General features: G+C 39.7%; 2 protein-coding genes across 2 annotated transcripts; one reads left to right on the top strand and one right to left on the bottom strand.

The window, feature by feature from the left end:
- Positions 1-31: 31 nt before the first annotated feature.
- smc2 (structural maintenance of chromosomes 2) lies at positions 32-8466 on the top strand. The gene is made up of 25 exons (XM_067497258.1): positions 32-366; positions 606-755; positions 840-962; positions 1133-1171; positions 1262-1372; positions 1483-1527; positions 1655-1888; positions 2208-2357; positions 2504-2737; positions 2901-3060; positions 3239-3356; positions 3905-4043; positions 4150-4269; positions 4396-4600; positions 4859-4994; positions 5115-5239; positions 5455-5648; positions 5793-5936; positions 6034-6108; positions 6266-6385; positions 6531-6731; positions 6834-6950; positions 7408-7568; positions 7708-7855; positions 8018-8466. The coding sequence occupies exons 1-25, from the start codon at positions 199-201 to the stop codon at positions 8201-8203; spliced, it is 3603 nt and encodes a 1200-aa protein (XP_067353359.1). The 5' UTR covers positions 32-198; the 3' UTR covers positions 8204-8466.
- A 697-nt stretch (positions 8467-9163) lies between these two features.
- On the bottom strand, positions 9164-26648 carry ecpas (Ecm29 proteasome adaptor and scaffold). The gene is made up of 49 exons (XM_067497257.1): positions 26516-26648; positions 25627-25757; positions 25342-25458; positions 24963-25081; positions 24053-24202; positions 23251-23428; positions 22783-22922; positions 22143-22221; positions 21934-22053; positions 21716-21801; positions 21546-21621; positions 21406-21455; positions 21245-21311; positions 20478-20600; positions 20260-20363; positions 19891-20014; positions 19695-19775; positions 19346-19562; positions 19015-19106; positions 18676-18810; positions 18414-18585; positions 18155-18327; positions 17845-17946; positions 17239-17362; positions 16725-16870; positions 16563-16617; positions 16341-16455; positions 16125-16193; positions 15890-16007; positions 15632-15799; positions 15420-15499; positions 14907-15012; positions 14658-14705; positions 14449-14567; positions 13988-14138; positions 13807-13872; positions 13627-13716; positions 13430-13496; positions 13225-13316; positions 13055-13121; positions 12717-12914; positions 12151-12362; positions 12026-12069; positions 11731-11923; positions 11506-11656; positions 10684-10789; positions 10514-10602; positions 10354-10425; positions 9164-10163 (listed from the first exon to the last, which is right to left on the bottom strand). Exons 1-49 carry the CDS (start codon positions 26535-26537, stop codon positions 10024-10026), a joined length of 5544 nt encoding a protein of 1847 aa, XP_067353358.1. The 5' UTR covers positions 26538-26648; the 3' UTR covers positions 9164-10023.
- Positions 26649-27966: the final 1318 nt, after the last annotated feature.

Below are 27966 nucleotides of genomic sequence, written 5' to 3'. Positions count from 1 at the left end.
TCCCGGCACAGATAGGGCGGACTAGCGGCCCCATGCCTGCCGCCAAAATTTAAGTCAGAAAAGGGGAGAGTGAGTTTTCCAGTTGACGGTTGTAAACACCGGGCTGAGACTTAGTGCATTATTTCTTAACTTACTGATTTACTACTCACACTGCACGGATCCTACCTCCGGTATCAACGGAGAGAAGACAGCCCAAGGATGCACATCAAGTCGATTATTATTGAAGGGTTCAAGTCCTACGCACAGAGGACGGAGATTAACGGCTTTGACCCGCTATTTAACGCCATCACCGGACTGAACGGCAGCGGCAAGTCCAATATTTTGGACTCGATATGTTTTCTTCTGGGCATTTCCAACCTTAGTCATGTAAGTCTGCTGCTTGTGATACAGTTGGTGAGATTGAAACTTGGTCTGTGGTAACGTTACCATTGTAACACAGAAGTTCACTTCTGTGTTTAGTTTAACTGTAGTGGACAATGTATAGTTGAGTTAAGTTAGCTTATGGAACGATCATGACTTCTAACGTTAATACGTTTAAGGCAGCAAGTCCGCAAATTAACTCTCAATGGCGTCATTTATTGCTTTGTTTCCTTTTCACTTAAAAGGTACGAGCCTCTAACCTCCAGGACTTGGTTTACAAAAATGGGCAGGGTGGCATCACTAAGGCCACTGTGTCTATCACGTTTGATAACTCCAACAAAAGCCAGAGTCCTCTGGGATTTGAAACCCACGATGAAATTACAGTCACCAGACAGGTTAGCAACGAATTGTTTTGAAAGTTCTGTAATTACTGTGCAAAGTTGATATCAAGGTCATGAACAACCCTTTCTTTCTTGAAGGTGGTCATTGGTGGCAGAAACAAGTATCTCATCAATGGAGTTAATGCCAACAACACCAGGGTACAAGACTTGTTCTGCTCTGTTGGCCTCAATGTAAACAATCCACATTTTCTTATCATGCAGGTCAGTTTTGTTTCTTTAGTATCTTCCGCACTTGAAGGCTTTTATACTCCAACAATTCCCTCTTGAATCTTTTCCAGTAATTAAAATCCTAATGTAAACATTTTGTTATATATATACATTTTGTTATTTTTATATATATATTATGTTATTTTACATTTCAAATATTTTAGGGGAGGATCACCAAGGTCCTAAATATGAAGCCACCAGAGGTAACGTAAATACAAATTACTCACTGTGCAAACTCCTTTCACACATTATCGTGCTGTTCAAATGCGTTCTAATGACTACCATTCTTTCAGATACTTGCCATGATTGAAGAAGCAGCTGGCACTAGAATGTACGAATGTAAAAAGATTAGTGCTCAGAAAACCATCGAGAAAAAGGAGGCAAAGCTGAAGGAGATTCAGACTGTATGTCAGACATCCAAACTGAGTTTTGACTGTTCTACACAAATTGCAGCTAGCTTAATAACTAACCCCCACCTTTTTTTTTTTTTTTTTTTTTTTTTTAATTACTTCAGATTTTGGATGAGGAAATTACTCCAACCATGCAGAAACTGCAAGAGGTACATTAACTGCAAAACCACATTTGCACATTTCCTTGTCATTTCGGAAATATGATGGCAAGTATTTTACATTTCATGTCATGTAGTTTCCCATAATCCATTTTCTCTTTTGACCTTTCTTCTACAGGAACGATCATCTTACCTGGAGTACCAAAAGCTGATGCGTGAGATCCAGCACTTGTCACGACTGTATGTGGCCTGGCTGTTTGTGTGTGCAGAGGAAACAAAGCTGAAGTCGGCAGAAAATCTGAAAGTGATGCAGGACAACATTGCCAAGATGCAATCCAGCATGGCTGAGAATGAGAGCAAAGTCCAGGAGCTCTCAGCTCAGATTCAGGAGTTGCAGAAGAAAAAAGACCAGGTACAACAGAACAGAGGAGAGATAAAACTAGGATGCATTGTTTAATTCCCTTGAGATTCCCATTTTTTTTTTTAGCTGAGACTAGCTGCTATTTAACGACATTTTATAAATTAGTTGTCACATTATTTTTCTCTTTTTGTGATCTGTTATTAAAATTTTGAATCTCTGCTCCTGAAAAACTGGCACTGCTTTTACAAATATTTTTGGACAAGTGCTCAAAATGAAGAGTTTTTTCATACTTGCATCAAACTACAACAGGGAGCAAGGAAATTTGAGTCTACAATTGCATTGTCACCGGTGTTTATCTGCATATACGTAGGAGGTGAATGGAGTATTAAAGTCATTGGAGGAGGCTCTTGCTGATGTCCAGCGTGTTGATGCCAAAGCCCAAAGTGCACTTGACCTCAAAAAACAGAATCTCAAGGATGAAACTAAAAAGAGGAAGGAACTTGTGAAGAGCATGGAGGAGGTAAAAGGATCATGCTACCTGTGTATGTGCTTAAATTGGGCTAATAATAAATCTGATGATTGTCAAAACAAACACTTGACAGATTAGACCTGCTATTGTTTTAAAAGCTGCATTTACATCTTTTTTTTTTCCCCCTTCATCCGCAGGACAAGAAAATGCTTGTGGTAAAAGAAAAGGAGGTTTCTAAGTTGATGGAGAAGCTTCAAGCTCTACAAGAGGAGGGACAGAAGGAGAGCACTGCACTTGAGGCGGCTGAGCAGCATTTTAAAGCTGTGTCTGCAGGTCTGTCCACTAACGAGGACGGAGAGGAAGCCACACTAGCTGGGCAGATGATGGCCTGCAAGAATGACATGAGCAAGGCAGACACTGAAGCCAAGCAGGTGAAGGGGGGAAGAAATTGGAAAATAGCTGCCATGTGTTTTTTCTATTAGTTATAAGCATAATCAGGTTTTTAGAAATATCTTCACTTTTTGTAGCAAATCCCATTGTAGGTATCAGTTTTCAGAATGAATCTTGTCTCAGTCGTCTTCTTTTTCCATCCAGGCCCAGATGACCCTGAAACATGCTCAGGCTGAGCTAAAGACTAAACAGGCGGAGGTGAAAAAGATGGACAGTGGATACAAGAAGGACCAGGACAGTTTGCAGGCTGTTAAAAGCAGCAAGGAGAAACTAGAGGCTGAGCTAGCTAAACTCAACTATGAAGGTACTGTGTTTGCGTGTGCGTGTCTGCATGTGCGTGCGTGTCTGCGTGCGTGTGTTTCTCTGCATGTGCATGTGTGTGTCTCTGCATGTGTGTGTGTGTCTGCATGTGCGTGTGTAATTTAAGTTAAGTCCTTTTTACTCTTTGTAAGAACAGTAGAAATGTGTCTGTCTGTATGCAGATGGGAAGGAGGAGAGTCTGCTGGACAAAAGACGGCAGCTGTCTAGAGAAGCTGCTAAACTTAAAGAGACCTATGAGTGTCTTGTGTCCCGTTTCCCTAACCTGCGCTTTGACTACAAGTAAGAACTTGCTAAATTATTTAATTAGTAATTTATTTACTGTTTTGTGTAATGTCATATACAAACCACACCATGACAAACATCAGCAGCAAATCCTCATACATAATTCCCAGCATAGAGCAGCTCTGCTCAACTTCAAACTGATAAAATGTCAAATCAGCCAGACTAACAGAAGACATCTTTGGGAGTTCAGCTCCTCGAGGGGACAATGTTTAAACTGTATCTCACTAGTTAAATAACCTAATACTCAAGTTATGTTTAACATTATTTTGGTAAATTGCCCTTTAAAAAAACGTCAAGTACAAAATTGTCTCACTCTCCAAAACTGTCATACCTTCTGAAATGGCTCAGATTTGAGTGATTCTGCAAACTGTTAACTTTAAAAATCTGAAATTTTGTTTGCTTTAATAAACATTTATAGCCTAATTATAACTACAAGTCTGTGTCTGTGTTGACTCAACACCTGTTAATGAAGTTGTAAAAACGACAATTAGTCTATTAGAAATCTAACTCACCATTTCTTTATTTTCTCTCTCTCTCTCTATTAGGCACCCAGAGCCAGGATGGGACCGTAGCAAAGTAAAGGGGCTACTAGCTAACCTTATCACAGTTCGTGATGTCTCTTATGCAACAGCACTAGAGGTGGTGGCAGGAGGTCGACTCTATAACATTGTAGTTGACACAGAGGTAGGTTTGTGACTAGGTAGTGTGCATGGTGATTTAGTGCATTCATGTTTAGGCATTTGTATCCTACCATTAGCTGAGTTGTAACCTGAGTTGGTGTCTTAACCAGGTGACAGGTAAAAAGCTGCTGGAGAAGGGAGAGCTGCAGAGGAGGTACACCATTATTCCCCTGAACAAGATCTCTGCTAAGACACTCAATGACAAAGTGGCCAATGCTGCCAAGAGTCTGGTGAGAGATCAACATGATGCCGGGCTTGGAAATTAAATTAGTCATTCAATTTGATCTTTAACTGTCTGTTTGCTGACTCATTGTCCTCCATCTCACTTCTTTTCCCCTATTTCCCTCATATGGTAGGTTGGAGAAGACAATGTCCACACAGCACTGTCACTTGTGGGTTATGAATCGGACTTGCGTAAGGCCATGGAGTATGTCTTTGGCTCCACACTTGTGTGTGACACCCTAGATAATGCTAAAAAAGTCGCTTTTGACAAGCAGGTCATGACCAAGACCGTTACTCTTGGAGGGGACATCTTCGACCCACAGGGAACTCTAAGTGGAGGTGAGAATACGGAGGATGCACAGCCATGAGCATGTGTCGTTAAGTACAATAGTACAGGCACTGGCACAGCCGGATGCTCTTGGCACTCAAATATTACTGTCATTTGTACACAAAATGACGGTTTTAACTTGACTGGTTCAATTAAATCACACCCTAGAACTGAAAGAATAACTCTTCAGTGGCAGTCATAGACACACACTTTTGTAATCAAGTGTTTCCTATTTGTTTCCATTTTCTCCTCTATTTTTCTGTTTCCAGGTGCTCGTTCCCAGTCAGCATCGGTTCTGTCCAGCCTGCAGGAGCTGAAAGAGGTTCAGGACAACTTGTATAAAAAGGAGGCCGTTCTTCAGGATACTGAGCGACAACTGGCCAGCCTCAAGGGAACCGCTGAGAAGTATAAAGACGCAAACACAAAATACTTATTTAAATTGAAACAGTGTGATTCAGAACCACAGAATATTTACATTCGTGTTTGTGTTTTGTGAAAAACTTTCTACTCTTTCTTTCTATGTAGGTACAGACTGCTGAAACAGCAGTATGAGCTGAAAGTGGAAGAAGAACAGATTCTTCAAGCCAAGCTGCAACAGAGCTCCTTCCACCAGCAGCAGGAGGAACTGGAGAGGCTGCGCAAAGCCATTGGTTAGACTCCTAACATATTTTTACTATCACTGAATCAGGCAGTTTAAATGCAGACACTGTATAATTGATTCCACACATGAACAGGCATGATGGAAAATTGCAGTTTAGACACTGTTATTAGACTTGTTTTAATCATGCAGTTTTTGCTGATTAGACATAATGTGATTTAATTTTTTATTTAACTTATTTTATTTTATTTTATTTTTCTAAACCAGAGGAGAGTGAGGAAACTCTGCGTGTCACCAAGGAGGTACAGAAGCGGGCTGAAGAAAAGTACAAGGTGCTGGAGAACAAAATGAAGAATGCAGAAGCAGAGAGAGAGAAGGAGCTAAAAGCTGCTCAGCAAAAACTCAGTGCAGCCAAAAGCACAGCTGATGCCTTCAATAAGAAGCTGAAGCAGAAGCAGCAGGTATGCTGAGGAGACACACACGCACAAGCATTCTCTCCATGCAGAACTTTAACATCTGTTTTCACAGAACAACCAGAAGCTGCTGGTGCACCTAGTGAACTAATGAAATACAATTGCCTCATCTTTTTTGACTCATGTGTGCAGGAGTCTGATGCTGTGACCTTGGAGCTGGAGGAGCTGAGGAGAGAGCAAGCTGGTTATGAGCAGCAGATTCAGGCAGTGGATGAAGCCATGAAGGCCATCCAGGAGCAGATAGACAGCATGGCTTGCACTGTATCCCAGAACAAGGTTACTTTTGGATGCAGTAATACATAGAATTGTTATGGTGCCATCTTTATGTACCTTCCTCTTTTCGCCATTCATCATTTACTCTTTCGTTGTGCAGGAGTCAGTGCGTAAAGCCCAGGAGGAGCTGTCCAAACAAAAGGAAGTAATAATGGCCCAGGACAAAGAACTCAAGGTGAATATAACTTTGTTCATAACTGAGATTATTGCACAGAATTAAGAAATCTGGAAGGTTCTCTTATTTCTCAATCCTTTAATACAGACTAATTATATATTTTTGAAGTGTATTGTTTACTTAATACAGCCAACCTTTATCCGTTGAAATGTTCCAGGCGAAGAGCACAGAGGCAAATAAAATAAGGGAGCAGAACAATGAGATCCAGCTGAAGATCAAGGAGCTGGAGCACAACATTAGTAAGCACCGTAAAGACAGCCAGGATGCTGCTGACAAGGTACAAAAACCCAAACAAACTCCACTCCATCCTCTACAGTAATGTGCAGCATTTTTGTAAAGCACTTGGGTCTTGTGTATGAAATCTTTCTGCTCCGCTTGCCTTAATGTTTTTTTTTGTTTTGCTTTGTTTTTTCCCCTTCCAGGTTTCTCGGATGCTGGAGGAACACGATTGGATCCATGCAGAGCGACAGTTCTTTGGTCAGCCAAATACCTCTTATGACTTCAAGACCAACAACCCCCGTGAAGCAGGCCAGCGACTAAAGAAGCTGGAAGAGACAACCGCCAAGCTTGAGAGAAATGTCAACAAGAGGGCCATGAACATGCTAAACGAGGCAGAGGAGAGGGTGAGGACAAAGACACAGGAGGGCTGTGTGCAAGAAAGGCTTGTTTTATGTCAGTGACTGCTCTGTGTTACAGCTTTCTCTGATATTTGTCTTGTAATATAGTACAATGACCTGATGAAGAAGAAGAGGATTGTGGAGAACGACAAAGCAAAAATCTTGCAGACCATTGAAGAGCTGGATCAGAAGAAAAATGAAGCTCTCAATTTGGCATGGCAGAAGGTTGGCTTTGTTTTAACTTTTTTTTTTTTTTTTTTTCCTGTCCCACATCTCCTCTAAAAGTCGGTGATATGGTAATATGGTCATTTCATCCATAAACCACTTTAACCTTAAACCTTTTATGCAATATCATAATGTATTTAAATGTATTCATGGCAATATTAAAATGCATATTGTAAGAGCTTTTTAGCTTCCCATTTGATTTTTGTGGTCTGATATAGTAATTTATGAGTAAAATATCCCTAATCTGTGTGCTATTATTTCAATCAGAACTATGTTAACTAAATATATTCTACGCTGTAAATGCTGCCCACTAAAATTTGAATCATGCTGATTAACATCACGTTTTTAGACTCACAACTATTAAAGTAAAGTCTCACTGTGGTTTGGACACGTTTTTTCATTTATGGTCTTACGGTCATTTCATCACTGCGGTTGTCATGTTTCACTCTCCCTGCAGGTAAACAAGGACTTTGGGTCTATTTTCTCCACTCTGCTGCCAGGGGCCACTGCAAAGCTGGCTCCTCCCCAGGGCTGTGGTGTCTTGGAGGGCCTTGAGTTCAAGGTGGCCTTGGGCAACACGTGGAAGGAGAACCTCACTGAGCTTAGTGGTGGGCAAAGGTCAGCAAAAAGCATTTCCGTGGTCATGGAGTATCAAGTATTTGTTTTTGGCCAGTAGTAATCTTAGTGAGATGCGGTTCATTTCAAGTTTCCATTGATGATAATCAGCTCTTCTTGATATTTTTTATTTTTTTTCCAGATCTCTAGTGGCCTTGTCTCTCATCTTGGCCATGCTGCTATTCAAACCTGCTCCTATCTACATCTTGGACGAGGTAGATGCGGCTCTGGATCTCTCACATACACAGAATATCGGACAGATGCTGCGCACACATTTTCGACACTCCCAAGTAGGTTAAAACACACAGTGCCATGCACTAAATACAGAATAATTGTGGAGAAGGCTATAAGTTGAAACATGTAGTCATTCCTGGACTTGTGGAGTAATATACTGGATGATTGAGAGACTGAATGTTTAAGTCTGAAAAATGTGTTTGAACTCTGTCCCCTAGTTTGTGGTGGTTTCCCTAAAGGATGGCATGTTCACCAACGCCAATGTGCTTTTCAAGACAAAGTTTGTTGACGGCATGTCTACAGTAACGCGTTCTGCGCTCAGCCAGAGTGATACCAACTTACCTCAGAAAGGTCAAGACAAGGTTCGTCCAAAAGACAAGAAAAACAAGCAGCTCATCAGCTAAGAAGGAATAGCCTAACAGGAAAGAGTCCCATTTTTTTAAATTTCCTTTATTTTTTCTTACAACCAAATTATGTAACTTAACATAATGTGCTCTGTTATTACCTGATAATTTGTCCTGTTTTCTCTGGGGATACTATTCACTCTTCATATTCTTAAGAGCTGTTTTCCCTCGTCTGTGTTCATGTTCCTTTACTACAAATGATCAGTTTTATATGCAGCTGACCTGTCAATATATTTCAGTAAATAAAGTGGGTTATATATTAATCTAACTGACTCTTGATTTGGTTCATAGCAGTTTGTGTCTCGCAAACTGGAGGACACTTTAGTAAAGAACAAAATACTGGATTTGTGGATGTACATGGGCACCACCTAGTGGCACCGCTTGCAGGATGGGTGCAACCTGTGGTGTTATATTTTACTATACTTAACTTTAAGGCAGCTTTCTTACTAAGTTGCTAATACATTCAGTACTATAGTTAGAAATGAGATATTATATATTGCAATACCTGTTCACATTTACTGCACATTAATTTCAGTAAATAATGGGATTGTTTTAACTTAATAGATGGGTACATACATTTTTGATTCTCTTATCTGCTTATGCTGTTGAAAGTCCCATAAGGGCTGGAGCCTGTCCCAGGTGTCATTGGGTGAGAGTCAGGGTACACCTTGGTCATGTCACCATTCAGGGGAAATGCAGCACCTTTACCTTAACACCTTTGGGCAATATAGAGTCATCACTTAACCTAACATGCACGTCTTTGGACTGTGGGGCAAAACTGGAGTATGTGAAGAAATCCCATGCAAGCACAGGGAGAAATGCTGCAACCAGCAGGTCAATTAAAATGTACTATAAAACCTCAATGTTTGCAGATGATGTGTTAATATAGCAGAAGATGTTTGGTACTAATAATTCTAATCTGGTTCTTGTAGCTAGAGACCCATAAGTTTAACTGTTGCATTTTATAAAATTGAAAACCTTTTTTATTGCAGACTAAAACATGATAAAATCCAATACATAAATCCATACATCTACATGCTTGTTTGTGTGTTTTCACATGAACGTAAGCTTATAAGAGAAATTCCAATTACGTGTTAGACTTTGCTACAGTATGTTTGTACATCACACTTAGATTTCACTACTGTAAGTATGAAGTGAATGTGCTGCTCAGCACCTTTGACATTTAAAACTGTAAATGTACAACTAATACTCAGACAAAAGTTAAGTCACTGGCCCACATTACCAAGATAAATTTATTTTCATAAGTGACAAATTCAAATAACTATGGCATCACTTTTTTTTTTTTTTTTTAATAATCTCTGTTCAAGAACACACAATACACTGTTGTCTTGTTCATTAACCTTGGTAGTTAAAGTCCCCATTTTGGGGCTCTAGGTATACAGTGTCCACAAACCCAACACACTAATTTATATATAATTTCTCAATATCTGACTGTCCCTTTAAATGAACTAATAGATGAACATTTTTAATACCCTTGCCCTTCACCATTCATTTTAGGGCTCAGACTCCGATAAAGTCTCTTCTGGTTACTTCAAGTTTAATGAGCCAAAATCCAATCAGCTTGAGTAGCACCACTCTATTGCATGTGCCAGTGTCTGAGCCAGTGAGTAACATGGATACATAATTTGAGGATTGAGATATTTTCTATGTAAGAGAAAACAACTGTATCAAAGATGGCAGACAGGAGAGGAGTGAGCTATTGTATGTGTTTTTTTTAAACTCATGAAGTTAAAAGAAGTCGATGCTGAATTTTATTTTTTAACTATGTACTCAGCTCATTCAGAGAGCAATGTGTGTGTTCAAGGTTGACTCTGGATGTGTCTGCGCAGCTCCTGGGCCTTATCCCTCAGCTCAGGTCTGCTATCGGACTGCAGTGTTGACAAGGAACGCTGCAGCTGCTCCCGACTCTTCACTGACACACAGTCCCACTGTTCACTTTCTAATCAACATAACATTAACACAAAAATATTTAATCAGTAAAGGAACAATTAATCCAGCATGCGGATTTAATGTTGTGATGGACCAGTGTACAATATTTGTAAGTTTCCGCAAAAATGTTTTTTTTTTTTTAGCTAAATTTACACCTGAAGATAAATACACTTCAACACACTGTTAACAAAAACACTCACCTCCAGTTCTTTTTACAATCAGATCCACAACTGACAAAGCCTCTGTCCTCACAGATGAGTAACTTTTGTTTTCTAGAAAGAAAAACAATAGACATATGGTTATGAAACACATGCATGTCAAAGATTTGTGCAGATTGTAGTTAAATTAGGTGACTCTTACCTAAAGGGAATGTCAGAGCAAAACAGGTCTCTGTAAGGATCTGTGAGAGTGTATTGAAATCCTCATTGCCCCTCTCCAACAGCAATAACCTATCCCCCGCAAAAAAGCTCAGGTTAATTATTATTATTTTTTGAATATGAGAAATTAATTCTTTCTTTGTTGTTCCTTACCCCTGGAAATATGCCTTCATGGACTGCAAAACAGCGAGCTGAACTTTCCAAGTGCTTAGTTTGAGCTTCTCACACATAAGGCTGCACACCTCCACCTGGAATCGAGCTACAGACACATTTCACAGTTTACTTTGTTGGAGCCACATCTCTTCTTCCCACCAGCCCATTCATCTGTCAAGTCTACAGATGTGGACAACCTTTGTGGTACCCTTTCATGAAAAAGCAATTTCTCTGAAATGACTTGAAACTGACAAAAAAGGGATAGAGAGATAAAAAAAAAATCTGACTTTGCTTCAATTTTTTTTAATTTAAAATCAATTTTAATTAAGACAATAAAAAATAAATGGCCTGGACAGGTGTTAGAAAAGATCATACATAATTTCATTATAGTACTATTTCAAACTAAATGCTTTGTGTAATTAGCATTACCTGTCTTAAGAAAAAAGTTTTCACTCATGTTACATCAGCCATTCCTAGACAGGGGGAAACCTTTTACTATTTCATATATTCAGTTTCATCAAAAATCCAAAACAAATTCTGATTCGTTTTTCCTTTTCTTTTTATAACTTTTGCCAGTTTCAGGTTCTTTCAGTGAAAAGATTTTCCATATCTGTATACTATTAAAAGCAACACTATGGCAGTGCCACTTATGTTAAGACCCTGGTAACAAGGTTCAATCTTCAGAAGGTGAGATGTTCCAGTTTGTATTTAGAACAATGATAAGAGTCTTCATGATCAAGTTGGGGTAAACACTTTAGCGTCTTCAACTATTAAATACAGGAACAGTGGTCCTAGTTTAGTGGTGCAGTTGACTCAGCTTACCCTGGGATTGTGGGCTGCTGGGCCATGTCTTTCCAAGAGTCTGGAAAGCACAGAGCAGAGCCTCAGTCTGCAGTGCTTTCTCCTTCTCATCTCCATCCTCATCATCATCCTCCATGGACCTTGGGGATGCACCACCGCTTTCAGGGCAGCTCTGTTTGGAATTAAGAAGTTTGAGTCATGTTTGCTGTGTAAGGATGAAATATCTAATGAGTAAAGTGATTTAACCTTTTTGATCAGAGGGAATAGGATCTCTGCCATGTTACTGAAACGATCCTCCTGGCTGCTGTGGAGCACATCTCCAGCACATCGCAGAGCAGCCATTTTGTACACTAGATTCTCCTTACAGCATTCCTTCAACACAACCTCAAGCACCTCAGAGATGGTGGGTTGGCCAATACAAGGCTTCTGTAGCTCTGCGCTAAAACCCACAGGAAAATGAAGTAATAAAGTATAAAATTAATGTACTTCACATAAAATTTGAAATAATGGAAAAAAGTTATTCAAGTTATTCAACGCTCACCTGCATTTGGAGACTACCGATCCAATAGCCTTCAACAGCTCCTCCTGGAACATGACAGCAAATTTAAAAAACAACTATTTCTTTATTTTTGTTTTGTGTAATGCGATATTGAAGTCCTGTATTACCTTGCCAGCCCATGTGCGTCCAGACAGTCCCTGCAATAAAGCAGTTAGCACCATGCCAAGGTGGGGTGCCACCAATGAGCCTGTCTGTTCCTTGGCAACAGTTGCCATGGCAGCTGCACCTTGAGCCTTCATCTTCCAGGACTGGGACTGAAGTGCTTTCTGTGTTATAGCGATCAGCTCTGTCATGTAGAGTCGGATGCCTCCAAAGCTTCCTGGAATCAAAGAAAACATGAAACCGTATGCATAGCTTTGCTCCCAAATACTATATGTAAACTATTGTAAAATATTTGAATTTACTTATAACCAACTTTATTATTCTTTTTTTGGGCGAAGAAATTAAATCAATCAGTGGTTATAAATAGTAATGTAAAGCAGTGTTTGCGTTACTTTCTTATCTAGACTACATTCTCTAATATTCTCTAAGCCATGATAACACAGTGTGGCATCATGGCTTTCTCCTTTTACTTATAACCAACTTTATTATTCTTTTTTGATACTGTCTTATCTAGACTACATTCTCTAATAGATAATAATTTAATTATTATGACATGGGTATTTCTCATCACCTGGGACGTTCTCTTGCCACACCTCAGCCCACAGTGTGGCATCATGGCTCTCTCCTTTCTCCTCATCAGGACCTGGTTCTTGATGCATTCCCAGGAAGGCCAGTGGAAGAGCCGCTACTGCATGTCCCTTAAGCACATCTGGACTGTAGTGGCTAATGGCATGCACAGTCAATGCACATGAGGACTTATACAGTGGTTCTGGAAGTAGGAGAGAGTCAAGGAACCAGAGAAAGTAGAAGAAAGCAGAGCCCTAAAGTTACCATTTGGTTCAACTAATACGTTTTTAAAATTACAGTTGAGAAACAAAAAAAAAAGTTCTCTGTTCTCTGGTGCCTCACCCTCTTTCTCCAGGTACCAGGTGTTGAGCTTTAGTAGTAATTTCTCCACACTGCTGTCTTTTGCCGTCTGTTGAGGCAAACCGGTATAACAAATCAAGGGTTTGGAGTCACTAAATACAACCCATTGTGTCACTGTTGTCATAAGACCATATATGAAAAGTGCTGCTTACTCTGACCAGATGCCCCAGAGCAAAGGCAAATGCTTTCTGCACTACAGTGCTCCTGTCATGAATACCATTCAGCAGGGCACTCATTAGTTTACCTGGAAACACACACACATACACACCCAAAATGTTTTTATGAAAAAAAGAAAAGTCATTAGTTCACTTGCACCAAACAGCAAAACGCACGAACAGATGAAACTTTGTGCTGTACCTGAGTATGGGGTGAGGTCCTGCGGACACTGTACTGTAAGCGAAACTATTACACTAGCACAGCCACCCTTTAAGGAAAAGACAAACATTAACTGTTGGACTCAAACAGAGCCATCTCGTGAAAAAAGGTTAATGGATTTTAAAAGAGACAGACATTCAAAGAAGATGGCTATCGGGGCATTATTGTATGCATTGTACCTTGGTGCCCAGGCCTACTCCACTCTTGAGCAGCTCACAGAGCCTTGGAACCAGCTCTCCTAGCACAGAAACATCGAGGTGCTGCAGACACTGAGCACATGAACACACAAAACAGATCATTACAAAACTTTCTTCTTTACAATTGGTCAGGTTTTAAAGTAGAGGCATTTATGTTTTTACCATATTAATGGTCTCCATCATAGGGGAGGACTTGGCAGCACTTAGTCTAGCAGCATCCATGGCACTCTGGTGAATGGAAAAAGGAAAACAAAATATGACAATGTTCAATCTATATTGTGGTAAAACTTGCAGACTTTATCTACGCGGACCTGGTTTAAGATGCAGTAGATTCTCAAATTACCTTTTCTTGCTCTGTGGCTCTAAGGCTGAGGTAGTTGAGGACCTGAGGCTCTAGGGTGCTGAGGGCCTCCAGCAGGGCTGGGATGAGTCGAGAAGCATGAGGCTTTAATCTGGCACCGGCCGTCTTACTAATTTTGACCAGAGTCTGGATACTTGTACGGGTAAAAAGAAGACAGACAATAATGCACATAATTATAACCTGGTAGTTTTGTGACTGATAATGTGTTAGGAAATTGCACCCAAACATTTATTTCTAGTTGATTTTGATGAACAAGGTGTTTAATGGCTCAAAAAACTAATAACCTGTCAAAAAAAGACAATAATTGGTAGCTCATCTCCAAAAGACGTCAGATAAAACTTCAAAATTGCCTGAGATCTAAACAATTATGCTGCAAAAACATCAAACCCCAGTGAATCTCTACTCTAATACTAAAATGTCACCTCAGTGGATGGAGACACTACCTGAGTGAGCGAACCTCTGAGACATTGCTAACAATGCCTTTTTCCAGCAGGGTAGGCAACAGTATTGCCACAGTTTTCTGAGCTGCAGATCCTGTAGACTCACACATACGAATACACACCTGGACACAAAAGAAAGTGTGTTGGCAGACAGACACACTATATGTACACACAGTAGCAAAATATGCCTGCCTTGTAAAAACCACACTTACCTTACTGAGTGTTTTCAGTGCTAGATCTGCAGCTTTCCTTACAGATTCCTGAAATATTTATATGTATATTATTTAGTATATTTATCCTATACTTAAGAAGGATGTCATATAGAATCTACATAGTATCTTTATGTCTAATGTTTATTCATCTCGTGTGTAAATCCTATCTTGTCTTGCAAGGTGTCTGAATAAAATATAAATGTTTTGCTTAGCGGATTAACGCAACATTAATTCTAATTTCCTGCTCACCTTGATGTCATCAAGGACTCTGAACAGTGTCTCCCACATTTCAGCAAGATACTCAATGAGATCATCAGCCTGGCGACCTCGAACTAGATCATTCAGGGCCAGGCAGCTGTTGGGAAAAATCAATTAATCAATATACACAACTTTTAAGACTTTTCTTATTAAGACTAATGTCTGATTCAGAACAAATGGCAAAGAGTGCAACAGTACAAATTTGGTTGCTACATTACTATAATGACAATGATTATACCATGATTACCATAATTGCATAGTTACAATAATTTTAATAATCAAAAACCATTAAACTGTACTTTCAGCCCAGAGATCACAGAAAGTACACAAAATATAAGAGATTTGAGGAAGAATGCAAAAGGACAAGAAATTGACATATGAAATCGAATGGAAATACACAATTTATTAAAGCGTCAATAGTCAGGAGAAATGCATACAAAAAACAGTTTTGTTTTTTTTAATTGAATATTTTGAAGCTATTTACAGCTTTTACTGTTGCTGTACCTGGACTCGCGTACTCTCCAGGTGTTGCTGGTCAAGTTAGAAAGGACATCCTGCAGGATTTCCCTAAGATGCTTGTCCACCTGAGACACATCAGAACAAGCAAACATGCATATATACATATATTTCCATTCTGATCATGTTACTCGTTTACATTATTTTATTGTATGCTTCTATACTGTATGCTCTTATTCTGTAATAGCACCAAGTCCTACCAGAGTCTTATCAGTGACCAAGGCATCCCAGATGCTGGTCATGGCCTGGCGAATGCTCAAATTGGGGTCAAACTGGTAGCGGTACAGGCGTGGCACAAGTTGGGGCAGGAAAGGAGCTAGCTGCTCCCCGGCCTTAGCAGCAATCATGTGAAATCCAAATGCTGCTCCCTGTATGGGAGAGTTTATAAAGAGGTGAGGTGAGAGAAGGGAATACAAAAAAACACATGTAATCAATGAGAAAGAAGATCTGTATGATACCTTGCGGGAGTTCCACATGGCATGATGATTTGCCAGGTTCATGAACTTGTAAACGAGATCTGGTTGGTTCAGGTCACTAGCCAGTGAGCAGAGCTCCTTGTATGTGGACAGGCCGTGGCTGCCAGCAACCATCAAGACAGAAGAAAAGGTTTAATGTATGCAAACTAAAGAAAAATGTCCTCATTTGCAACAATTTCATTAAATGTGGATGAAAAAAAAACATTGTGTGACTCACCCATCAGGTGTTTTACCCAAACCTTCACCTTGGAATACTTGTGTTTCTTCTGAGACAGTATGTTTCACTCTGTTGGCAAAGATAAATATACTTTTTATATTATCCTCATATACTGAAAATGTTCAGGACTTGTTTTCTTATCCTAAAGAATAGACAACCCCTTTTAATGGTCTTTTTTATACAATTTCTTCCTCTTTTATTCAACTGTCAACTTACCTTTTGCCAGTCATGAGAGTTTCTACCAGTGTAGATACCAAATCCTGCTGGTCACCCTCTCCTCCCATCTCATAGACCAGACCAAGGCCTTTAGATGCCACATCCTGACTCAACTCTGGATGAAAAAAAAGGAGGAAAAAGGAACAAAGGGCAATGGCTGTTTGTTTTGTAATGCTACACAAGTGCAGTGGAAAAGCAATCTCTTTAAAAGTCCTGTCCTACCATCAGGGTCTGAGAGAACAGAGATGAATGCCACCTGAATCTCCCTTAAATGTGTCTGAATAAGAAAAGTAAGAAAACCATAAATGACAACAAAAAGTGAGTATACATATAAAAACTTTAAAACAAAAAAGTTTAAATCTCAAAAACATACACAACACTCACTGTGATTTCCTTGTGTTGGCTAAGTTTCTTGACTAGGGAGAGCAGCCATATGCAGGCTGCTTGCCGAACATGGGGGTTCTGGCTGGGTATGTACTTGGACAGGATAGAGTTGAGGACCCAAGGGACCACGTCATTGGTCTTCACATCTAACATGGAAGAGAAGAAAGTGGAACTGCTGTTAATTGACTAAACTTTTGTTGAGGGAGCATTTGACATTAGATACATTTTGAAATTTAAATTTAAATACATGCTGAGACAAGTAAAACTTGCATATCCCACATCTGACCAGCACTTTGCATGCATTTTACTGAGACAATTACACACAAAATACAGCACACAAAAAATGGTCTGGCAAATGTGATCACTGTGACTTGGACAGTCAGCCTTACCTCATACTTGATAAAAAAAAGGATCTGTTCATACTGACCAGGAAATAATTTAATGCTTTACAGATTGAAATTACAATGCAAAAAGTTTTTTAATTAAAACCCCTATTACAACTGAAAGGACTCACTGTGCGGTGGACTATACTGGTCCTCAGCACAGGTCCATGGGTCTCTGGCAGCTCCAGAGCTGGTGCCTATTGCAGCGCTGGTTATAGCCTCTCCAACTGTGAACTGCAGCTCCACCTGTTTGGCCTTAAGAGAAGAAATAATTAAAAATGGAAAAATGAAAGTCATTATGGTAAATGATCTGCACTTATATAGCGCTTTTCTACCTATTGGCACTCAAAGCGCTTTACACCGCTTCTTATTCACCCTTTTGCACACACACATACACACACACACTCATACACCGATGGGGGAGCTGCTAAACACCTGCCGACGCTCACTGAGAGAAACTAAGTTGGGGTTCACTGTCTTACTCAAGGACACTTCGACATGTGACCGGAGGAGCCGGGGATTGAAGCAACAACTGCGAGATTGGTGCCCAACCGCTCTACCTTCCTGCGCCACAGTCGCCCCATGATAAAATTATGTTTTTAAAAGCATCAAAGATCTCACATTCCAGTGAGCAATGGCTGTCGATTATATAAACTTTTTTTTTTTTTACCAACCAAATTAGGGTTTGGTTTTCTGCACAGTGAATATTAGTGCTGCTGTCACTTGCTATGTCTTACTTCTACAGAGTCCATGAGTCCCTGCAGCAGCTTTTTCTGGTGGGGGAAGTCCCCATCTCCCACTGGTAGGTAACCCAAAGTCTGGATTGAACGCTCTTTCATCTGGACCACATACACAAACAGGACAGATACAAATCCAGTCAATAAAAGAGATGTAGATTGCCAAATTATTTAACAAAGCATCTGATGTATCAGTAATACAAACATACAGTATAAAAAAAGTCAGCACAAATGACGAACTTTGTTTAAAAAGGAGAAGAAAAAAAAACCGGATCACAATAGAAATTTCATTTGGGGACTACCAGCTTACCTTTGTGCTCTCTTTGCCAGAAGGGATGTAAGCCAGCAGGTTTTCTACAGTAGAGAGTTTAGTGAAGCCTTCACCCTCTGCAGGAATCAGTAAGGGGCCATTCCGACCAATTTCTCCCAGAGCTGTACAGGCTGCTACTGACAACATGGCACTACTGCTCTCCAGGAAGGAACCTGGATCATCACACATACAAACATAACTGGGTGTCCCCATATTTGGATTTCTGACTACCGAAAATAGTTGCAAAATAATAACAAACCGATTGTCTTAGTGGCCATGGCAACAAGTTCATCATCTTCTTTAGAGGAGATGCTCATTTGCTGCTCCACTTTGTGGGTGGAGTCACTAGAGGTGACAGCTTTGTTCTTGCTCACGTACCTTCCCACCACGTAGCCAAGAGCCAAGATGGCACCATGCTGAGTCTCGGGACTCTATGGTTGAACAAAAGCAATAAACATTCAAGCATGGTAAAATTAAAAACATGGAAACTATCCAGTGTTTCCTCAAGACAAGTCACATACATGATTGTCTTTGGTGATTTTGACCAGGTTTTGCACGGCTGTCTGCAACTCATTGCCAGACATGGTGGAAACCACTACAGCGTACAACTGGGCCGCAAGTTCTCTCATGTCCTCCTTATTTGTGTTCATCAGACTCTGGAGAAGGAAACATCTGATGTTACAGCTGAATGCACTGACAGTTGTTAAATGTGAATTACATTCATGGTCTTAAAATATCAGAGGACAACTAAGTGGTGTGTTGATATCTGTTTCTACAAATCCATTAGTATAAATTAAAAGTTGCTGTAGAATAACCTGCATCCCACATCCAATTACAACATAAATAAATTAAATACTCACTTTAATCCAGTCGATTTTATCTACAAATCTGGGAGCAAGTTTCTCAGGGCAGACAGACACCACCTCCAGTAGACAGTACATAACTGGGATCCCTGGTAACAGATGAAGTGAAATATGTGCACAAACATATCAATTTAGAAGTCAATAAAGTTTAACATATTAAATCACCATGTGTAGGGTTTCATTACATAAATGCATCCTGGTAAGTCAAACACTTATCTTATCCTGTTTACAATGCTCACACTACAACACTGTGTTACACAGGCTGCCTAACAAGTCAATAATAACTCTGGAACCATATTCTTTTAAAGAGCAGGTAATGTCCTCTCACCTCCTACAGCAGACAGCAGTTGCTGCAGTAATTCTATGTAGACATGAACAGGATTTACTTCAGAAACCTTCGACACTGAAGGCTGAGGCTCAGAGTACAAAAGTTTGTGGATGTAGCGACCAATGGCTGGTGCATCATCCTGCATGTCTGCAAGACGTGTGGACAAAGGTTTGACCCCAGCACTGTGAGCTAAACACATCCGCAAGTAAAGCACAATCTGGGAAAACAGAAAAATTAGTTGGACAGACAATCGTGTGTCTGGACAAGAAAAATCAACTTGGTGTCCACAGGTAAAAACAAAATCTGCTATGTTGTGAATGTGACAAGCCGATCACCAATCAATATTTACCTCCCCAAATGCAGATGGGTTGAACGGAATAGTGTAAGTTCCCACAATGTACTTAGCTGGAGTCTTGATCCTCTGAACTGCCTGATGATGACAAGATCAAAAAATATAAGGGTATCTTTTTTTTTTTTTTGTTAGCAACCACCTTGTAACCTGGATGTACTGCCTCATGAGGGACAGAAAATGCAGAGAACTTCACCTTCTCCTGGACGTAGGCTACCATGTCAGGAAAGGAGGGCATTGGCTTGGGTCCCTCCTTCTCTGAATGTCTGGTAGGAAAAGACCTCAGCACCTTCTGGGCCTCCCCAGACACCTCCTCCCTCCTAAAACGCACAAAGCCAGTTAATTTTATTTCTTACACTGCATGCGCGCGCGTGTGTGTGTGTGTGTGTGTGTGTGTGTGTGTGTGTGTGTGTGTGTGTGTGTGTGTATATATATATATATATATATATATATATATATATATATATATATTAAAAAAACGTACACACACACATATACATATAGTGCATTTAGCATCTTGCAGTGCATTCAAGATGCTAAAAAGATGAAAAGTGAGGGGACTTACGGATCTCCAGCAGCCAATAGCAACAGGTATCTTGATGGCACATGATCAGGAGCAAACACTGTGCTGGCGAACTTCATGGCCACCTGACGAACTTGCACTTCCGGCTGCCAAAAAATTATAATCAGAGTACTTGATTTGCCTCATAATTGTTTATTGAGCTAGTCAACATGTTTTTTAATTAACCAAATACACCATCTTTTCATGCAATATACACTCACCTTTCCTATGTATGCAGCCACCAGGGCCTCCATCAGGTTTAGCAGTGCCCCCTGTAAATTAGCATAAGCTCCAACCATCATAGACAAAGCTTCCTGAATGGCAAGACGAACATCAGGCTCCTCCTAAAAAACACAGAATTTTGGAAAAATCCATATCAACAGCACACACACCACTGGGCTGTATTAAGAACACAGGCAGAAAGTTACCATTTTATGTAATCAACTTTTATTGCTGACTATCCCTTAATGTCTTTTGGTGGCTGTAACCATTCCTTCTGTTAATAAAGGCCTTCATAGATCCGTTAACAAGTTGATTCCTATATAGGTAATGAAGGCCAAAATCCCTTCTCCTCCCTGTTTGCAAAAATGGCCAGTTTCTGAAGGCCATAAAACCTTTTAAATAAGTCATACTAAATAACATTTCAAAATTGAAGTCTTTTCAGCATAAAATCCTCTCTCTCTTAATTTCGTTCCACTGCAAATCAACAAGGAGACATCTTGAAGCAAAAAAATAAAAAATAAAAAGGAAAGTGTAAGTCTTATATTAGCCATAGACACACAACACACATCTCAAGATATTTTTGCACAGGAAAGGACTTGCAGATAGAGAGATCTCTTGTGGGCCAGCATGAACGGAAGAAATGACTACAGCACCTAAGACCTCTTTCAGTGTTCATATAGACACCTAACTAGGGTTTTAAAGAAAGACTTGAAACGTTGTAAATTAAACCTATTTAGTATTGACTGCTGAGAGAATATTCACTTACCTTGCACATGGACTCAAAAAACTGCTGCACAAGTGCAATATCCTTTGTAAACAGCTGTGGCATGCGGCTAGAAGACAGGATAAAAAGCACAATATGCATAATTTCTAAAATCCTCAAGATTTAAACTCTGACCTGGCAACGTCTATGAAAAAAGGTTTCACCTCGACAGCTTTCCAACAGCAGAGTAGGCGACACATAGTAACTTAGGATCCTGCAAGGACAACTCTTGTTAAGGACCCACAATTCAAACTGCATCAAATTGCTAATTACTATAAATGCATGCTCTTGTTCTGAGTTTTACCTCCTTATATTCATTGATAAGCTTGGTGAGTCCATTAAGTAGCATCAGGCCCAAAGGCTTATTAGTGTCAGGGCATCTGAAAAACAGGGTAAAAAGTAACTTTTATTTTTTCAAAATATAAAAATGCATGCCGATTTCATCGAGACAAAGGAAACGTGAACTTTTCTTACACCATGCAGATGTGATGGACAAACTGCAAGGTGAGAGACAGCAGTTTGTTGTTGGTGTTAGCTCCAAATAGACCATCATAGACAACCTACAGTGAGAAAGGTGACCAATTAGAATGATTGGGTAGAACACTGGAGCATTTCCTTAAAAAATGTTAACCATTTAGAATGGGGTTTTGAAAACAGAGAAAAAAAAATACACCAGTGAACCAACATCCTACTTGAATATTAGCTGGAAAGCACTCTGCAGCTAGGCGTGACCTTAGAAGATGTGGAAGGATCTTGAGTTTGACTCTTGTGCTCACGGGGTCATGTTTTAACTCTTGCTTTAGATTACCACCCTAGTGTACACACAGAACAGTAGTTATTATATGTTCCTTTTTATGTTTTTAAATCACTGGTTATGTTTCAGAATGTTGAGTATACAAACCTTTGTTTTTAGAGGGACATCCCCCAGGTACACCTTGAACATCTTGTTGATAATTAGAGGATTGTTCCAATCAATGATGCTGAAGAATAAAACAAAGATATAATCAATTCCATCAATATAGCTTTTTACTATTAGCATTTCTAAACAGATCCAACTAATGGTTTAACAAACATTCATAACATGACGAAAAGAAAATAATAACTAAACAGTTTTAACGAAAAATTGGTCATTTATAAATGATTGGGCTAGAGGAAAAACTGGTAAATTGATGACTTGGGGATAAATGGGGAAGTCCTGATGCCAATGCCAGTATCGAGCATTGGGCCTGATCCTCTCTTTGTGTACTTGCTCTCCAATATTGTGTCTGATACCACGGTAACCTCTACAGGTAGCCAGAGGTGGAAAAATGTCTGTGGTTTAGAGGTGCTAAGATAAATGATGATGACAAAACTGAAAACGGATTTGCTTAACTGCAATGGATTAATAAGGATTTCACTGTCCACCAACTCATACTAGAAGCGAAAAAGTTTAGTACTTGTAGAGGTACTCAGTCTTGACGAGTACTCAAATGTAAATACTTGTACTCACTCTGGGAAAAAAGTGTCATAATTATAAACCAGAGATTAGCCCCTTTACCTACCTCTGTTTGCTCTTTAGTTCTAGATCAGCTGCTGTGGCCACACTGTGTCGAGTGTCACTGGAGGCCACCACCAAGTGAATGACCGTCTCCACTTCTGGGACTTGCCTTGCCTCTATGAATTTCACTATCCCCAGCTTACACTGTTGAAACAAAGAATAAAAGTGTTACCTGCTTATACTCAAGTCAAACACTGTAGGTCACTTTGCACATCTACAATCAAATCATTATGGAGGAGCTTGGACATAATCTATTATAAACAGTTTAATTGCTGGTGGCCATTAGACAATTTCTGAACTGATATGTGATAAGAATTTGTGCTCACTTTTAGAGATAATTTTTGAATAGTATGAGGTCCCAACTTTTGCGCTAGAGTCAAGCATTATGCAGCAAGTATAAAACAAATACACAACCCGCCTAGATGGACAAAAAATGCAAACACAACCTATACAAGAGCTCTAGTTATGGTACCTGCTCTAGCTGCTCAGCACTCCACTGAGCCTCTCCAATCACCCTTTTGGCAGCATAAACACTCATCCCTGGGGGAGGCTGGGGGAGCCCTTGGCCAACTGCAGTTACTGCCCCATCTGCAGAACTTCCCTGGGAGGAGGAGGGAGCGGGGCGAGTCGGGGATTCATTAAACACAAACCTAGAGGATTAAAAGACATAACAATTCAACTTTCTTGTTCAAATTATAAATTGATTCGATGCACTAATAATAACTAACTAATAATAACTAATAACGCTAACTAAAGAAGCACCAATAGCAATACCAGTATCAAGTGTCAGTTCCAATACTGCCCTTCTGTACTTGTCAAAATTGTCCATAACAATGCATCGATTGTTTTTTACCAGCATCTATTTACAGTGATCATAAGGAGAATGTGATATGTATTAAACAGGATTTGTACACCTTAATTGGCAGCTTAGTTTTTAGATTGAGGCCAGCTTAGGCCAGCTTAGTTTTTAGATTGAAGTTTTTGTGTCTGATAGTCTAACCTCCCCTTGAAGACTAATACAGAGATGAAGGCTTATGACACAGAAAGCAGCATCACCATACTTCTACTACAGACTTAGTTCAGGTCTGGAACAACCAGGAAATCAGAATTGATCTTAGGAGGAACACGCCAAACCGATCAGAAATATACTCTGGTGAAAATCCATAAAAAGATTTCAAAACTAAAAGCAAAACATTAAAATGATTTCTAAAACAAACTTTGTTTAGATCTTGTGTGTGTGCATGTGTGCAAAAAACTACAGTGCAGGAACTCACCCATAAGGCATCAGCAAAACGTCTAGCATGAACTCCAGCAGCAGCTGCACGGTCTTTGGACGCTCAGTTAAGTTGAATGGAGAAGCATTCTTGGAAATGTCTGCAGGGTACTTCATATGGTAGAGAGTAGGGATCAGCAGGTGCATCAGGCTAAGAGAAGAAAGACGGGATGGACAGGAAATGTACAAGCCAGTTAAGAAGAATTAACATTACACGCAAGGCAAACTGCAGCAGTATCTTTGTAACATATATTGCAGTCACTGTGTCTGTGTGAGTGTGTGAATAAAGCAAAAACTCAATCATATCCAGTGTTTGCCCTATACTATAACAGGCATGGCAGGTCGCCATGCTAAAGAGACTTCTACATGACAGGCATAATTTATTTATCCAATATACACTGATTTAGAAATAATTATTTGTGTTTTGGAGTGTTTTCAGGTGCATGTCTCTGTTTATCCTACGTGTAACAATCTAACAACCTGGGAATACATGACAACATGAATGAGACTCACCTGAAACTACTATGCTATGAATCAGTGACACAAGTACACAGTAAAAGCAAGCTGCAGGTGAACCAGCAAATGGAAAGTTGAACTCTGGATTTTAAGTTTCAAAGAATCTACTAAGCAAAGACAAACCCTCCCTTTTGATAGGTGAAAAAATACCTCAGGAACAGGATACAAGAAGAGAACAAGGAGAGCACTAGACCTTTACACAGAAACTACCTAAATATTCTCGAGCATCTGCACAAACCTTCTATCATCCTCTTTGATCTGTGCCTGGAAAGATTTCTAGGAGAAACACTGGTATCTGGAAAAATCCTTGTTTCAATTTCCTACTGGAATAATAGTAAATATTCTTGTGCAATCTATGGTATGTGCGTGTGTGTGTGTATGTGTTTCCCCATCACCTGTCCTGCTGTGGCTGTGGTTTGCCTTCCATGGCAGTAAGGAGGGTTGGGGCCAATTCACACTGTTTTCCCACCTCCAGACGTGGGTAGCCCATTTTAATGTAGATGATAGTAAAATTCTGCAAAAATATATAAATTTAACAAGTACGTCTACTTTCAAGTTACAGATCCTGGAAAGAGTCAAATCCATCTAGCATCACCACATGACCACACCAACACAAAGTATTTTTAAAACATTTTCTATTAAATTATTGTTAAATTATAATAAACCAAAACACAAATCAAATTGGAAATTATATGGGGATGTTATCATATTACATTACAACTATATATTATACATACTCCTACATAAGATTACACCACAAACTGAAACTCTTACCGTAACGAAGGAAGCAGCTGCAGGGTCTTGGTACTGTACCAGCAAAGTTTCTACTGGTAACTGAATCTTGGGTCTACTTTTTATTCTCTTGTTAAGATGAACTAACAACTCCATTACCTAGGAGACAAAGAAAGTTATTTAGTGGATTAGTTATGTGAAACAGATGCATACATCGACAGTCGAAGGGTCTGATGGTATAAATTTATTCACAGTCTTATATGGTTTTGCTAGAGACCATATGCATGTGGATGTCATTCTACTATCATTGGGCAACACCCTTCTTACTTTCTTCCGCACACCCTCCTGAACGCTGGAGAGTTTGAGGAGCACAGGGGGCAGGAACTTGGATATAATGTCTTGTAGCTGTTCGTCGGTTTCTGCATGGCCCAGGCGAAGGAACACACGCTCCAGTTGATCTGTTAAAACAGACAGACACACACACACACACACACACACACACACACACACACACACACACAGACACTTAAAAACGTTGGTCAACTCTCATGTGCTGTTTTGGGGCTAGTGTTAGTGACACACTATCAGTCGGTTCCTCCAAAACTAGCTTTGAATTCTAACATGAGAGTAGGTGTTTTGTTAAACCTGCCTGTTAGACATTTAGGTTTATTGTAAGCTTGTAATGCCTCCCAATTTAAAACAGTCATCTCAAAGACAAACGGTCCTGTCAGCTGCTGTGTTGGGGCACCCATCACCCAGCCCTGCCTTCTTTCTCTTGGCATGGCTCACCACCCAGCTAGCAACAGCAGCTGGCAGATTATGCACGCATTTCACTATTTCTCTATCACATTAAGGCTTTTGACTGCCGATGACAGCCTTTGCAATCAATACCAAACACCCTATACAATCAATTTGCGAATCCACACCAGAAAAGTTAAGATTACTAGAAACATATTAAGACCCTGCTTGATACGTTCTTTTTTACCATGACTGGGCAAACGGCCTCCTGGCGATAGCATTCTAGCTAGCAACTTAGCTGCGTAGCTAGCTATCTGTCCTCCCTTCGTTTTTCTAACTGAACGAAGCGTTTTTTTTGTTACTTAAAAACATTCTAATAATTAGACTGAAAGAGGTCCGTCCTTGGCTACATTTCTGACAACCACGGATACGAAAATTTAAGAGCTATCGAGCATCAAAAACGCAGAGAGAAACTTACTGAGTTCATCCTGGGCAGCCATGTTTGCAGAGTCATCAGCGGCCCCCTGCGTTCAGCGTATGTCACTGCGCTCACCGGCACCACTCCTCAGCTGTTGCTTCATCACTCACCCACACATGACACAGACTGGAATCATTAGAATGTCCTGTAAAAAAAATAAGCTAAATTGAAGCTGATGCACTGTCGGTATTACTGTAACCACTGAAACCAGACTGTACACTGGACACTGCACTCCTCCTCGACTGTTCTATCATTTACTTAGCTGGTGCATTTCCCTCATTTAATATATGGCCTGTCCGTTTAACATATTTATTTATATGTTTATATTGCATTGTGTTTATCGTTCAGATTTACAGAACGCTGGTTGTCTACAACAGATACCTTACTCCCTTCTTCTGTCCCCAGTCCATATCTCATTTTACCATTCGGAGGAACCAAATGGTAAAACGAGATATGGCCCCTGTCAGCTAGGCTACACTGGTGCACAGTTTCCAGTTTTTCTAGCATAATTTGTATTGCATTCCTCTAATCTAAAACAAAACTTCAGTCATTGTGGGATATGACTTTACAGAAATTTTCTATATGCAGGATTTAACACTACAAGGCTGATTTAAGCTGTTAAATCTATTGAAAAGGACCATTTTATGTGCTCACATTTTGTACACAAAATGTACAAATGTTTAGTTTTTCTATGGGAAAAATTATAGCAGACACAAAATGTGAATGTTTTCATATCACATGCCTGGGTTATAACATGAGAGTGTCTATAATTATAACATTTGTGAGCCAATAGCTCATTGTTCTTTAAACAAGAAGTTGGCTGTGTATGGACAAGGAACATGTAAACATTAAACTATGATAACTGTTATTAAAAACAATATAAACTCAGACAAACATCTGAATGTACATTACTAAGCAAAAACACAAGTTGATAGAGCTTAAGACCATAAAGCAGCATTTTTTTTTTACATTTGACAAACTGAAATAATTAAAGCATAGGTTCACAATTTTGCAAGCCTGTTTTAAAACGTTAGGTGCTCATGTAAATACAGCAGGCTTGCAACAGTTTTGGTTAACGTAGTCATTCCTTTAGACTTGCCCTAATCAGATCCTTTTTTAAAAAAACATTTCAAATTAGGTTCTGGGTTACAATATCCACCATCCTTGTTCTGAGCAGAAGTTTAGTCAAAAAGCATCTAAACCAAATGCAGTCTGAACCATCAGCAGGCTAAGTTAACCAGACCAAGTCTATGTGTACCAAAGTTGGCTTTTTTAGTGTAAAGGTACAGGTTGTGTTTCCCAAGATAGTGCTTGCTTGATAGGCTAAAATTCATTTCTACAGAGGGAGGAGTGTGGATTTGTCATTTGTCAGTTTCATTAGAAGCATCTCTTGAAATGAATCTGACAGCAAGTAACATTTGCTTCACGAGATCCTGACTTGTTGTTTTAAG

The sequence above is a fragment of the Channa argus genome, chromosome 3, assembly GCF_033026475.1.
Source record: "Channa argus isolate prfri chromosome 3, Channa argus male v1.0, whole genome shotgun sequence".
NCBI classification, from domain to species: domain Eukaryota; kingdom Metazoa; phylum Chordata; class Actinopteri; order Anabantiformes; family Channidae; genus Channa; species Channa argus.
Note: the sequence above shows the minus strand (reverse complement) of the source record. Positions and strands in the feature narration are given on the sequence as shown.

Excerpts from the sequence above, each read along its gene's own strand:
- smc2 (XM_067497258.1), top strand. The coding sequence starts at position 199 with ATGCACATCAAGTCGATTATTATTGAAGGGTTCAAGTCCTACGCACAG. Across the intron at positions 1,889-2,207 it reads TGCAGAAGAAAAAAGACCAG|GAGGTGAATGGAGTATTAAA; the intron begins GTACAACAGAAC and ends GCATATACGTAG. Across the intron at positions 6,951-7,407 it reads TCAATTTGGCATGGCAGAAG|GTAAACAAGGACTTTGGGTC; the intron begins GTTGGCTTTGTT and ends CTCTCCCTGCAG.
- ecpas (XM_067497257.1), bottom strand. The coding sequence starts at position 26,537 with ATGGCTGCCCAGGATGAACTCA. Across the intron at positions 17,363-17,844 it reads GACTCATGGACTCTGTAGAA|GCCAAACAGGTGGAGCTGCA; the intron begins GTAAGACATAGC and ends TCTTCTCTTAAG. Across the intron at positions 13,317-13,429 it reads GGACCTCACCCCATACTCAG|GTAAACTAATGAGTGCCCTG; the intron begins GTACAGCACAAA and ends GTGTGTTTCCAG.